Raw genomic sequence first — 12,697 nt, forward strand, 5'->3', positions numbered from 1 at the left:
AAACTAACCGTAATCGGAATATTCCTGCGGTCGAGTTGCGACAGTAATTTGTAAATCGAAGTGCGAAACGTCGGTAGCGTTTTAAAATCCTCGTATTCCGATGCTCAGGTGGCACGGTACCAACCAGCTCGAGTACGACATCTGCACCTCACCTCCAGCCACCGAGTTCGGCGCCAATGGCGACATTACCGCAGCTATTATCTCAGTCGCAACCCGTAGCAATGCCTCAATTTATCCAAACGTCCGGTCAACTGGTCCAAGGCATTCAAGGGGCTCAGCTCCTTATTCCTACGTCGCAAGGTAAGCCTTCTGCTTCTTACGCTGTTCGCGGCCTTTCAATTTTCAAAATGACCCCGCTCGAAAATGTTCGTCTCGTAGGAATCTCGTAGTAAGGCAAAATTAGAAAAATTAAATTGAACCTTATGCAAAAAAAAGTATTCAGGTACTAAATCTGGTAATTCAAGAGTTATAACGCTTCAAAGTTTATTGAATTATTTTATTATTTGTCTCTGTTCATTTTCGTTGAGGCGTTCTCGTGCACTATTGCGCATTAGAATGTTCGTAAACGTGAGTCCACGTCTGATATAAATCGGTGTAAGTTTTAACTCTCGTCGTTGACTCTATTATGAGGTACTTAAAAGATAAATTACGCTTCCTGTTAATTCGACGTCGTATTCGTTTAGAAATATCGATAATTGCGGAAAGAGCTGCAATCTGCAAAGTAAACCAAAATAAAACTTTAAAACGATATAACTCCCGAGCCATTAGGTCCAGAGCATAAGTGCCTAAATACGTTTAGTAGAGATTAAAAAGCTGCATCGAAGGGGGGTAATAAGAATTATAGAGTTCCATTCGAAAAAAGATACAATTGTATTTTTTAGACGCGTAAAATGAATTAAGTTTGCAGGCCATCCGCGATGTCTTCTAATTTTGTCTCGTAATATATTTATGTTTTCGATACTTTCGATTTGAGTTGTCCAGGATGCGGAGATCGGCGAAACGTTCGAGGCTAACCGCGAAACCTTACGGGACGAAATTTAATTAAACGGTAGAGAGATAAAGGGTCCGGTATAGGTAGTTCCTGTTATCAGCGAACCAACAAGAAATCTCCAACAATAATCCTCCTCTAAGTACCTTCGAATTTCTAGGCATAAATCAGTCCGAGTGGTCTCATCGTGAAATCTGCACGATGTGCCGGCGCATAATATTGTGCAATCAAGATGTGCCGATATATAATATAATATCGACTATCTCTGACCAGCTCGGACTAAGGCTTGCCCGGTCGTCCATACTTAGTGGTCCTAGACTAGCCTGGCGAGCAGAGGGCAAACTCTGCAACTAATTTCAATGTATAATTAACGTCTCACTACCCCTTTCCAGACCCACGAATAACTCCCCTCGCCTCCTCGGGACCGTCCCTCCTACCCTAACCCTAGTACTCTCTGGCTGGACATCACAGCTTCGCGGATTCGGCCGCTATTATATCGATTGCGGTTCGCGCTAACTTCGTTTCTACCAAGTTGGGTTCCTATTCTGGCAATTGTATGTGTGCATGCAAGAGACGGAGAGAGAGCGAGAGAGAGAGAGACTGAGACGAGTGGCAGAAGGGGGGAAAGAGGGTGGGGGAACGGAAGGGTAAGGAGAACTTTGGGAGTCCGCCTAAGTGGATTGAAGTTCGTGGATATGGACCAGTCGTGGTGGGATGACGAGTTACGTGGTGGCAAATAATGTTTGCACTGCTTTTCGGTTCAATCGATGGTAACTGACTAACGCTCGATTGGTTCCTGATAGACATCGAGCGCGAAGAAAGAGTCGAGGAGCACCAGGTTGCGTCGGCCGTACCGATTGATTGGTCATCGTACGAACTTCTGACGAGTTTATTTAAGAGACGCTCGGTCTCTCGGTATTCCCGCGGCTCGATTCAATTATGCACCAAGTAGGAAACAGTTAAATGCGTGCTGCTTAACGGCACTTCTTCAGGCACTGAACTTTTGCACCAGTTCGACGGTTATATCGAGAAGAGAGCGAATTTTACGTGCCGTGTAAAAACGTGTCGCGAATAATTTCGCGTTCTCGGGGTGAAGATTGAAAGCAATAGTAACTGAATATTGTATGCTGCTCAGCGGGTCGTGAGGATTTGGATCATTTCGCAACGAAAATAATGTCCCCGTTGAATGTTTTAAAATTCTGTTTAAGAATAAGCTTGAAAGGGGTTGCCGGGCGGGAATTATTTTCGCCGTATCGAGCAATCTTGGAAAAGACTCGGATCGGACGGCTATTTTATTTATTTGTTTATTCATTTATTTACGGCCTAGACCCTTTGGGACGGCACAACGGGTACGAGTTTCTATAAAATATCAGGGTTGATTGATAACCGAGGTCTCCGACAACGCCATTGTACGAGTAATGGGGATATTTACAAAGTCTAACATACATTTGATAATCTCGAGTAGTCGGTTTTGAGTTTTATTTATTTTCACCAATTGTTTTTTTTTTTTTTTATATTAATTACTTATCGTAGACATCGACTCTAGTCCGATCGATGGAGAAACCAAAAAGTCCTATGTCGGCGGTTGGTAGGGAAATAAAAGAAACCAGATCACGGAATATCACCGTCAAATGTCGCTTAAACTAAACGTTAATCGGATTGTCAGTTGACCTTACCTCAGAACGCGAAACTTTTATGGCTGTTCGGAATACGGGATTTGCTTTAGCTTAGCTATAGGTATCAACACGGGTACGTACTCATGATCAGTAATCATATTAAGCGCGTGTACAGGGTAATCAGATTAGCGGAGCTGGAGGTAATCCCGAAACTATTCTAAGTATGATTAGGCGTCCTTCTCGCAGCCCAGTCCAGTGCCAGTACCTGTACCCACTATTAAGATGACGATAATAGTTTGCCAACTACGCTGGCCTGCGAGGTTACCTGCCCTATGGGTTGCCTAATAATCCCTCTATGAGACTCTGATAACTTTACTACCCTTCCCGGATCAACGACGCGTGGACTATGTTCATAATGGAAATGAAGTATCTATTGATTCGAGACACGTTCGTACGAGGAACCGCGGGGATAGAATTATCAACGCGGTCTCGGTTGTTATCGTTCGTTGCTTCGTTACGTTCTAATCTGTCGGCCATTAACTTTCTTTCCACTGTCCCGGCAGGAATCGCCACGCAGACCATTCTGACCATTCCCGTTAGCCACGTTACGAACAATCAGATGGTCAACTTGGCGCTCAGCAACGGCCAAGTGGTGTCCACGACGCTCGCGAACCTTCAGTCGATCGCCCAACCACAGAACATGCTGAACACGCCGACCAGCAACGGTGAGTTCACAGGTAGGATGGAATTCGTTTATCATTACACAAGGAGCGATCAGTTTGCACGATATTTCGCGTCGACGTTTTTTTCGCCAGCCGGAAAAGTATGAAAATTATTCTCTTTGTGCCTTTCGTTACATGTCTCTTCGATCCCTCTCGAACGTGTCGCTCTCAAGTGGACCACGTTTCTCTTTTCCATGACGCAGTCCCGACAAGTCCCAGTTTAGCATCGGGATTGGGATTGAATCCGGCCGCGTTGCCGCACCTATTGAGCAACAGCTCGGCCAGCCAGCAACTCCTGAACGCGATGCAGCCCCAGCAACTGCTTCAGGCTGCGCAGGCGGCCCAGGCACAGGCGGTCCAGGCGGTCCAGGCGGCTCAGGCCTCCCAGCAACCGCTTCTGACGACGTCGCCTCAACAGCACAGCCATCCACACTGCACTACAGTGAGCCACTACACGGTACGTGAACCGTCGATTACGGAACGGGAATAATTTACATCTTTTACAACTTAATCGCACGGCCGGGGGTCGATCTTGAAAATCGCCCGGGTCCTCATTACGAAATACAACTACGCTTCTGCCACGGTAATTGGATTATGACTTCGGTATCGCCGGCAACTCCTATTAATAGCGCGCCATATAATTTAACCAGCGCCGTATACATAACCTGCGTACCGCAACTGCGTAAAGTTTTCCAACGAACGGAAATCGTTCAAGATTCAAGCGTGGACGTTTCCCCGTTTCCCTTCGAAACGATCAATCGTCCGACGTTTTGCTCGTTTACCTCAATTATCCGCGAGTCCGCCAGACTCCGTTCGAGGATACTTTTCCTTCGGGGAATTTTTATTTACCCCGGTTTCGTCAATAACTAACACTCTTCCGATTCGACGGCCGCGTTATACCAACCCTCCTGCCCGGTGTTCCGTAACAATACGGACGACTCTCGACCCGCGAACGATATACGAGCGGAACCCGTGGTCCCCGGCGAAGATAGAAGGGCTTAACCGTCGCAAGATCGCCGGAACAACCAGAATAATTCCCGATAGCAAGCAATCTCGTTAAGAAAGTATTCCGCGGCGGCGGCGGCGTTTCTTCCACTAATTAGACTCTAAAGTGTCTCGATCCGAGGAACCCCGGGGTCTCATTATTAAGTGTATAATTGGCGTGGAAGAGGAGCATTGTCGTTCCTGGTTGAGCTACTAATCCGTTACTACCACCTGTGTTCCGCGCAGCCGACGGAGAAACATCACAGAGAGAGGCCCGAGAAATCGTCGCCTTTGCACGAGTCGGCGGTATCCGCAGCTTCGGCGTTGAACAGACTCGCGGCTAGCAACGGGGAGATCACCATCACGACGACGCACGGACCCAGCGGCGCCGGTTTAAAGGCGTCCCCCAGCAGCCTCTATAGTCCAAAAGAAGAGGAAGATCTTCTGTACGATTCACCTAGTAAGATCCACGTCTACTTCTTAACCTCGTCCCAATATCTTTAGTTTTTATTTTAAGCGTTTCAAAGAGGAAGATCTACTGTAAGATCCACGTCTATTCCTTACGCTCTTCTCAATAGTTTTAGTTTTTATTTTAAGCGTTTCAAAGGCACACTTTCAGGCATGATTATTGCAAAACGAAGGCAGTTCCTGATCGCCGCCCTTGTCAAATTTATATTATTCACTTAGGAATCTGATATATATACAGGGTGTTCGGCCACCCCCGGGAAAAATTTTAATGGGAAATTCTAGAGATCAAATTAAGACGAAAATCAGGAATGCCAATTTGTTGATGGTGGCTTCGTTAAGAAGTTATTAACGTTTAAAGTTCCGCCAATATTGAATTTTTTTCTCGAAAGTGGGTGAGATTTCGGGAGTATGTCTATTCACCAAAAATGATTGTAATTGATCCATGCAACTGAAAATAAGTTTTCCAGAACGATTTAAAATTTCTTAATTTTGTCGAAAAATTTTACACCTTCTCGAATTTTTTTCTAGAAAATGGGTAGGAATTCGGGAGTATGTCTAATGACCAAAAATGATTGTAATCGACCCCTTCAACTAACAATAATTTTTTTAGAACGATTCGAAATTTTTTTTTCGCCGAAAAATTAGGCACCTACCCCCTGTCGATTTTTCTTAAAAATTCGTTTTTCATTTTTAATAAATTTGTTTGGCGCTCTACAGAAATTTTGTCTAATACTTTTTTGTAGGTATCCATGAGTACTACTTCAGAAAAAAGTTTCATTGAAATATATTCACTATTGTAGGAGTTATGGCTGTTTGAAAATTGGACCATTTTTATGGGGTTTTTCTAACATTACGGGCCGAAGGAACAAATTTTTGAATATTTTTGCGATTTGTACATATTCTCCACCAAAATACGCGTAGTTTGCGTTTTTGAACATTAAAATCGTCCAATCCATTCAGAAGTTATAGTGTTTTAAAGATTCGCATGAAATTTCAGGGAAGCATTTTTGGTCTGAATTTATATTTTCGGTAAGGAATTTTTTTCTCGAAAATGGTTAGGATTTCGAGGGTATGTCTATTGACCAAAAATGATTATAATTGGTCCCTGCAATCGGAAATAATTTTTTTAGAACGATTTGAAAAATTTTTTTTTCGCCGAGAAATTTCATCACCTACCCGAATTTTTTTCTCGAAGGAGGGTAGGATTTCGGGGGTATATCTATTCACAAAAAATGATTGTAATTGACCCTCACAACCGAAAATAATTTTTCCAGAACGATTTGAAATTTTTGAATTTAATTGTTAATAACTTTTTAACGAAGCCTCCATCAACAAATTGGTATTCTTGATTTTCGTTTTATTTTTGCCTCTAGAATCTCCCATTAAAATTTTTTCCAGGGGTGGCCGAACACCCTGTATATCCTCTTATCGATTGAATATGAACAGATTTCTATAAAATGGATACCGATTAAAGTTGGTGGTATTAACAAATCGTGTAAGAGGATATGTATCCGTAGGTACACACAGTTACTCGTATTCGTACACTATAACGATGATTCTTGTAGTGGTCTTATAGGTATCATTATAGTGTACAAATATGAGTGGGAGTAACTGTATGTTTCAAGAATATGGTTTACTTAGACCTACATTGCCACTGAGTTGGAGCATTCTTTTATCGACCTCGAGTCATGACAAAACGAATATTACGAATTCAAATTACTGAAAAATCGTTCAAAGTTTATAATATTCGTTTGTATTACCAAGTAATTATCGTTTACTACTTTCTAAATGACCGGCCAATAAATTTCTTTCGCGGCGCCCTCGGGAATCATGTTTACCATTAAACGTCTTCCTGCACCCTATTGTACTATTATTCATTCTCATTAGTCCTTTGGTTCGAATTATACTTCCTTCTTTCGCCTATTCAACATTTAACGCATAGTCAAAGCTGATATATAATCAGGTTCGAGGCTCTGGTCGCGCAATGAAGCGCTTAATAATCTTAATAGGATATCGTACAATACTCGGCTCATTACGATGTATTAGACCGTTCCTTCTGCCTTCTGGGAAGTCATAAAGATACCGACGCTGCACGTAACGTCCAGTCGACCGACAATAATTTCAATAATTCACAATCGTTGCCCACGCTGGCGCTTAGATGATGGAATAATCGACGTATCGAGAGCCTAACGATTCTGAATGCCCGTTGCCAGCTCGAGCATTTATCTATCGATCGGTATCTTCGCTAGTCGCATGGATCTTTCGACACGGATTCGAGGATTTAAAGGAGACGACGAATTTGAAAATAATAATATGAATTTTGCGTTTGTTCGTTTCGATGACGCGTTAGACACTCGTTGCTTTATCACTGACGATTATTTGAAAGAGTTCTTAATAAAATACGAGTCAAAAAGGAAGATGAATCTTTGAAAAATTATGCTGATAATTATTAGACTGAATCTCTGATTGCAACGCAATGATCTTTGATTACAACGACTTTAACTGCTTCTCTTGTTCGTTGATCGTGTTTCGTCCAATTACGGCCCGAAATTTGTCAACTTTTGTCCGGGAGTTTCCGCGTATTGTGTCGTGCCCGCGATCGTCTCGAAGAATTCGAACGATTCGTGTTCGTCTTCGTGGTTGGACGGTGTCTGGCGTCATCGCGATACGAGAAAATATTCGTACGCTCCTCGAAACGGACCGAAGAGCACCGCGTTTTTGTCCGACGGAACGACGAGCTCGGGTTCGATCGGAAATTAATGATCGCAGAAACAGCGTGCCGCGGAAGAAGGATTTGCAGTTTATTGCTCGACGCAGAAACCCGGCGAACTGGTCGAGATTGCGGGGCATGTGGGCACCTCTATTGCGTGCGTATACATTCGGGGTGACAGATTTACGAGTGAAATCGGTGTAGCTCAAGCTGCTTTAACGAAGCCGCCTGATGTCATTAGGCAGCTTCTCGCCAGAGCTTCGATACATTCCTACGAATCGATTCAAACTCGAATCAAACAGTCTAATTCTCCGCGGAACGCATCGTCCCGATTACTACGAACCACGATTCCGCGTAAAAGAATTGCGATATTCAAGGGGAGTCTTTAATGAACGGCGCGAGGCACAATTTCTACTCTAGTGGATACGACGAGTACAGTAACATTTATTTCCAACATCCTACGAACCTGCTTTCTTAATGTAAAGAAGAACTATCTCAAATTGTCAAATTCCGTTTGTCGATGTTTTAATAGAAAAAGGTGTCTAAGTTATTTACATTTTTTAAATTAAAAATTGTTTTTGGGCCCAAAGTGCTCTCGTGGATTTATTTAAAACAATACTGCATTGGGTCGTCGGGAGACTGGTACAAAATTCTAGCGCTGTCTTGACGCGAGAGAAGAGAATCGATCATTGTCTCGACGTTTTGGAAGTTCGGCGAGAGCCTAAGCGAGAAATTCCGGAACTTAAATTGCAGATCAGCCGACCATCAAGGAGGCCACGAACAACGTAGTCGACGGCATCAATCTGGACGACATCAAAGAGTTCGCGAAGGCGTTCAAGCTCCGTAGACTGCAGCTGGGTCTGACGCAGACTCAGGTGGGTCAGGCCCTGAGCGTGACGGAGGGCCCAGCTTATAGCCAAAGTGCCATATGCAGGTGAGTGTTCGCACTCTTGCCGTGTCCACATTTCTCTTTTTGTCACAAAATTGAAACGGACGTCGCTGATGAGAATTTGAAACTAAAGACGTCAGGCTACGACAGAGTGCCAGGTCACTGGAAATGGCGTGGAAACGTATTGATCGTTTCACGTTTTGACAGATAATAAACGTACGCTTATCAGGCCGCGTGTGAATCGATGATCCTCGGTGAAGTAAATGTTAACGGAGATTCCATGAACGCCTCCGAAACGAAGCGTCGAATCATCCCATTCTCGAGTTATCCCGATTAGTTTGTCTCTTTTTTGCATAGTTTTGTCGATCGTGTCGAGAAGCAACACTCTTCGAGCAAAAGCATTCCGACAGAACGTCACTGAACTTCCACGCGACTGTTCTCCATGAGAATCGTGTAACGTAACCCGCCACGATGGTTCCTAAAATGAATGTCCGAACGACGTGCTTTTTTGTTTCAATGTTCTGAGAGAGAGAAAAGAAAAAAAAGAATACAAAACGAAAGGAACCACCGTGGCAACGCCGGTGGCAAGCAGAAACGATGTTTCTACATCCTAGAATTCTTATTGTAACGACTAATTTAAGCATTGGTGATTGTTCCCCAGTGCCCTGGCTACCCAGATGTACGCTGCCTCGCAGATTGCCTCTCAGCAGCAAGTTACGTACGTTCACCCCTCATGCTACTTAATTCACCTAAAAATCTAAAACTTTTTAAAATCCTCTGGAAGAATAGCAGTTATACCCAAGCATGTGAATCCGAACACTATAGTCGTCGTGTGTATCGTCATCATGCGGCGTGCGGTGACCGACGAAACGGTGATTAACGAAAACGATGACACCCCCGGATGTCGAACGTATAATTATTGCCTTTGATACGACCAAAAGGAATGCTCGCACACATCCGATTTCTTTGTTACGGTTTCTATGTCCAATGTCTGTTGGCCACCTCGTTCTTTTCTTCCTCTCGTCCTAGAAACAGCCAACATTTTACCCGATCCGTACCACGGGCCATATTTGGGTATAGCTGCAAGTACTCTCGTTAATTCCTAACTCCGTTTTTTGGAAAAGAAATGCGAAAGGAGCACTTTTTTGAAAGTTAACGAGCTATTTCTTCGAGCCAGGGCATTGGCAAACTTGGGCATGATGTCGCCAACGCGCGAAACACCGAGACACACCGCAACTTCGACCGTCCGTCGAGTGTTTCCGTACGTTTTCAGTGTCGATTACTATCCACGGTGATTAAATTCGTTTGCGCTCTTGCGAATATTAGCGTTGGCAACATCATACACGGTATCACCAAAACCTTTAAGCATGCACGCATTGTCAATGTCCTGTTTTTGAGTCAATGCATGCCTCTTAGTGCTCCTTTAGTCGAACGAAAACGTAAAGACGAACTTTTTGCCAAGTGTTCCTTTGTAACTCTAAATTGATTCTACGGCATGTCTATTCCCAAACTTATACTACTACTTGAGAACAATTAATATTTAGAATATTAATAAATTTTCAACGATTCGTTGCTGTCTTACGAAGCTTGAAGTACCGTAGTGGATGTCTTTACGTGTTTGGCGCGAGATCTTTTCTTTTCCTACGAGTTTCATTACCCACGTGATATCCGAGGTCAAGAACCATAACTTGTTGTTGGCTTTAGATTCGAAAAGTTGGACATCACGCCAAAGAGCGCGCAAAAAATAAAACCGGTCCTCGAGAGGTGGATGAAAGAGGCTGAAGAGAGGTGAGTCACATTTTTATTATCTGAATTTTCCATTAAAATTCTCTTAATTTGCGCTCACGGAAACGTATATATTATCAAACGATAGCGAATAGTTTTGTACGATCGTTAATAACCCCCTAAAATCATTAAATGGAATCAACTGTGTCTGATCGTCGTCATTTTCGATTCAAATCCGTCAAATCACTTAGAAGATACACCGATCGAAAGGGGGAACATTTTTCTTGAGAGATTCGTTACTTGGTGCACTTATGTATCATGCATAGTTATTTCGTCGAGATAAAATTAAATTAAATCGAAAATATTTGGAGATAATAACAAATTGCACTTAGTTTAGAAACTCATACTAACGTTTACAGATATTTCCATAGTTTCCAATTTTATAGAAATGTTCTAGCCTTCCATTTCCTTCGTGACAGATTCACATATTATAGCTAATTGATCTATTCGTGCTAAGCAAATTGTTTCACGAGAACGCCGTATTATCTGCGATTAAAAACCCGAAACTTCAAGAAGCACGTTAATTTTGTCACACGTTTATTTAGCAAGCGGCGCGTTGAACTTTGCCACTCCTTGGAAGAATTCGGAACATTTGTGAAAACGATAGAAAACATTTGTGAAATCGAGGGAAAAAGTCGGTCCCCGGGATCGTCGATTGGCGATTTAACGCGGCGTTTCGTGCAACGCGATTATATTCCGCAATCGTCCAACAGGATCTCAAGCGGTGTCCGAGAGCGTGTGAACGCGTGCGTGCTAATTGGTAATTCGCTAATTGAATCCGCCTGATTAATTGCAGATCCGCGTCTAATAAATACGCGGAATGTTAATTAGAATGGGGGAAACCGTTACTGGGATCGCGGCGGTCGTGCTCGCGCCGCTTACAGGTACCGCCGGTTTTATTCGTGTCGCGAAAGAAGTCGCCTATCGGCTTCCTCTCCGAGGTATCGGTTTCGCCTCGTGCACGAACGCACGCACACCAGGAGGCCCTCAATTTTCTCAGAACGGCGTATCAGGATCTGTAATTAGCGAAACTCAAACTTTGATTCATCCTTAGGCCGGGGTCGCTGATACCAACCGTCTCATAACGAACGGTAATCGCCATTCGATTTATCAAGGTCCTGCAGCGACTTACACATTGTCGTCTACGCTCTGAATTGTTGAAAACGATTATATCTCATTAACTCTCTCACTCTAGATTTCAATTAAAAACCTATCGATTACGCTACCTTTGTATAGTCAAAATATTACAGATATTTAAAATTTCATTCATCGAGCAGAACTGACGATCCTTTGCATCGACCCCCAGTACAGGAAACTTGACCATCAGATTTTGGGTAGCTGCACTCGGAACTTTGAAGTATACCATTATAGGGTCAGAAATGCAATATTTTGTTGACCCGAGAAAACGAATAAGTACTCGAATAAAAATTAAAAACCGTGATTTATCGAATTTTATTCGATTCGAAAGAATAGTTTGCTTTCTTTTAATATTAAGTTTCTGAAACTTTGTCGATGAAACTTCGGCTATGAAACGGTGCAATTTGCTATAACGATATTATAATATAACTTTAACGCTCGAGCTGCTTTAAACAGTGCACGAGGTAAACTAGTACAGAGGTTGGTTTTCATCCGAACTGGCCTACCTTCGGAGAATTTGTATGTCTTTCCGCGTGTTTAAACGATCACTGCTTATCACTGCGTATTTAAATTATCACTAAACAGGGATTATGCATTCCGATTTCTTTTCAAGCCTGTAGTAAGCAGCGAGCCTGAGATCGTACACGGAACGCTATCTGTAAATCAGTTAATTTTAATGAAATCTAATGGACAATCTTCCGTTATGATAACGGAAGTCGATGTATGGGCAATTCGAACTTGTAAAAGATGGCAGCACCGCGCTACGTTCGACGAATTATTGCCTGATCAGCTTCCTTTATGACTTTTTGAAAGCAATGTGACCCTAACAGGCAGGAATCTATACAAAAAAATACCGAATCGTACATCACGGCCGAGAAGAAGTTAAACAAACGGATAGCCGCCGCGAGAACAAGACTTTCTATCGAGGAATTTAAAAATTCCGACGTTTCTTGCGGCATACTTTATTAAACGAATAATTTCCTAGCTATTAAATACGACATTTCGGTTGTATAATAAAGAAAAATTCACAAGGCTCACGGAAGCAGTTAATATTATTCTTTAACATCGGACGAAACTCTCTTGCGAATCTGGGTTAAATTTTCCTTTCTTTTTACGTAATTTGCGCGCGATACGTGCACGGGATCCGACGATTTCTCGAACAGAAAATGTGTAAATTAATATTTATCGCATCGGGGAACGATTAATTATGTATTCGGATTTATATTTGTACCGCTAAACGATACTCATTTAATTGGTGGCACGGTCTAAGAGCGTAGATCGCGTGAATTTTACGAGCCGCCAATGCCTAACACGGTTTATGGTTTCGATTTCACCGGCCGGCTCCGTTTTATCGCCGGCAAAAGCGCGGAAAGCATATAACTATGTATGGAAAAAACA

At 42.9% G+C, this 12,697-nt stretch overlaps 1 protein-coding gene across 8 annotated transcripts in view; it reads left to right on the forward strand.

The window, feature by feature from the left end:
- Positions 1-12,697, forward strand: part of Pdm3 (POU-domain protein pdm3) — a 231,862-nt gene that overhangs the window by 204,090 nt on the left and 15,075 nt on the right. For 3 of the 8 annotated variants that reach the window (XM_076783805.1, XM_076783807.1, XM_076783811.1), the window contains 7 exons: positions 109-300; positions 3,168-3,341; positions 3,500-3,783; positions 4,557-4,770; positions 8,242-8,422; positions 9,039-9,095; positions 10,082-10,165. In XM_076783805.1, the coding sequence (XP_076639920.1) occupies positions 109-300; positions 3,168-3,341; positions 3,500-3,783; positions 4,557-4,770; positions 8,242-8,422; positions 9,039-9,095; positions 10,082-10,165 (1,186 nt within the window). The remainder of the gene's footprint in view (positions 1-108; positions 301-3,167; positions 3,342-3,499; positions 3,784-4,556; positions 4,771-8,241; positions 8,423-9,038; positions 9,096-10,081; positions 10,166-12,697) is intronic. The other 5 variants (XM_076783809.1, XM_076783812.1, XM_076783808.1 and 2 more) reach the window with 4 other exon arrangements.

The sequence above is a fragment of the Colletes latitarsis genome, chromosome 2 (assembly GCF_051014445.1).
Source record: "Colletes latitarsis isolate SP2378_abdomen chromosome 2, iyColLati1, whole genome shotgun sequence".
In the NCBI taxonomy this organism is placed as follows: Eukaryota; Metazoa; Arthropoda; class Insecta; order Hymenoptera; family Colletidae; genus Colletes; species Colletes latitarsis.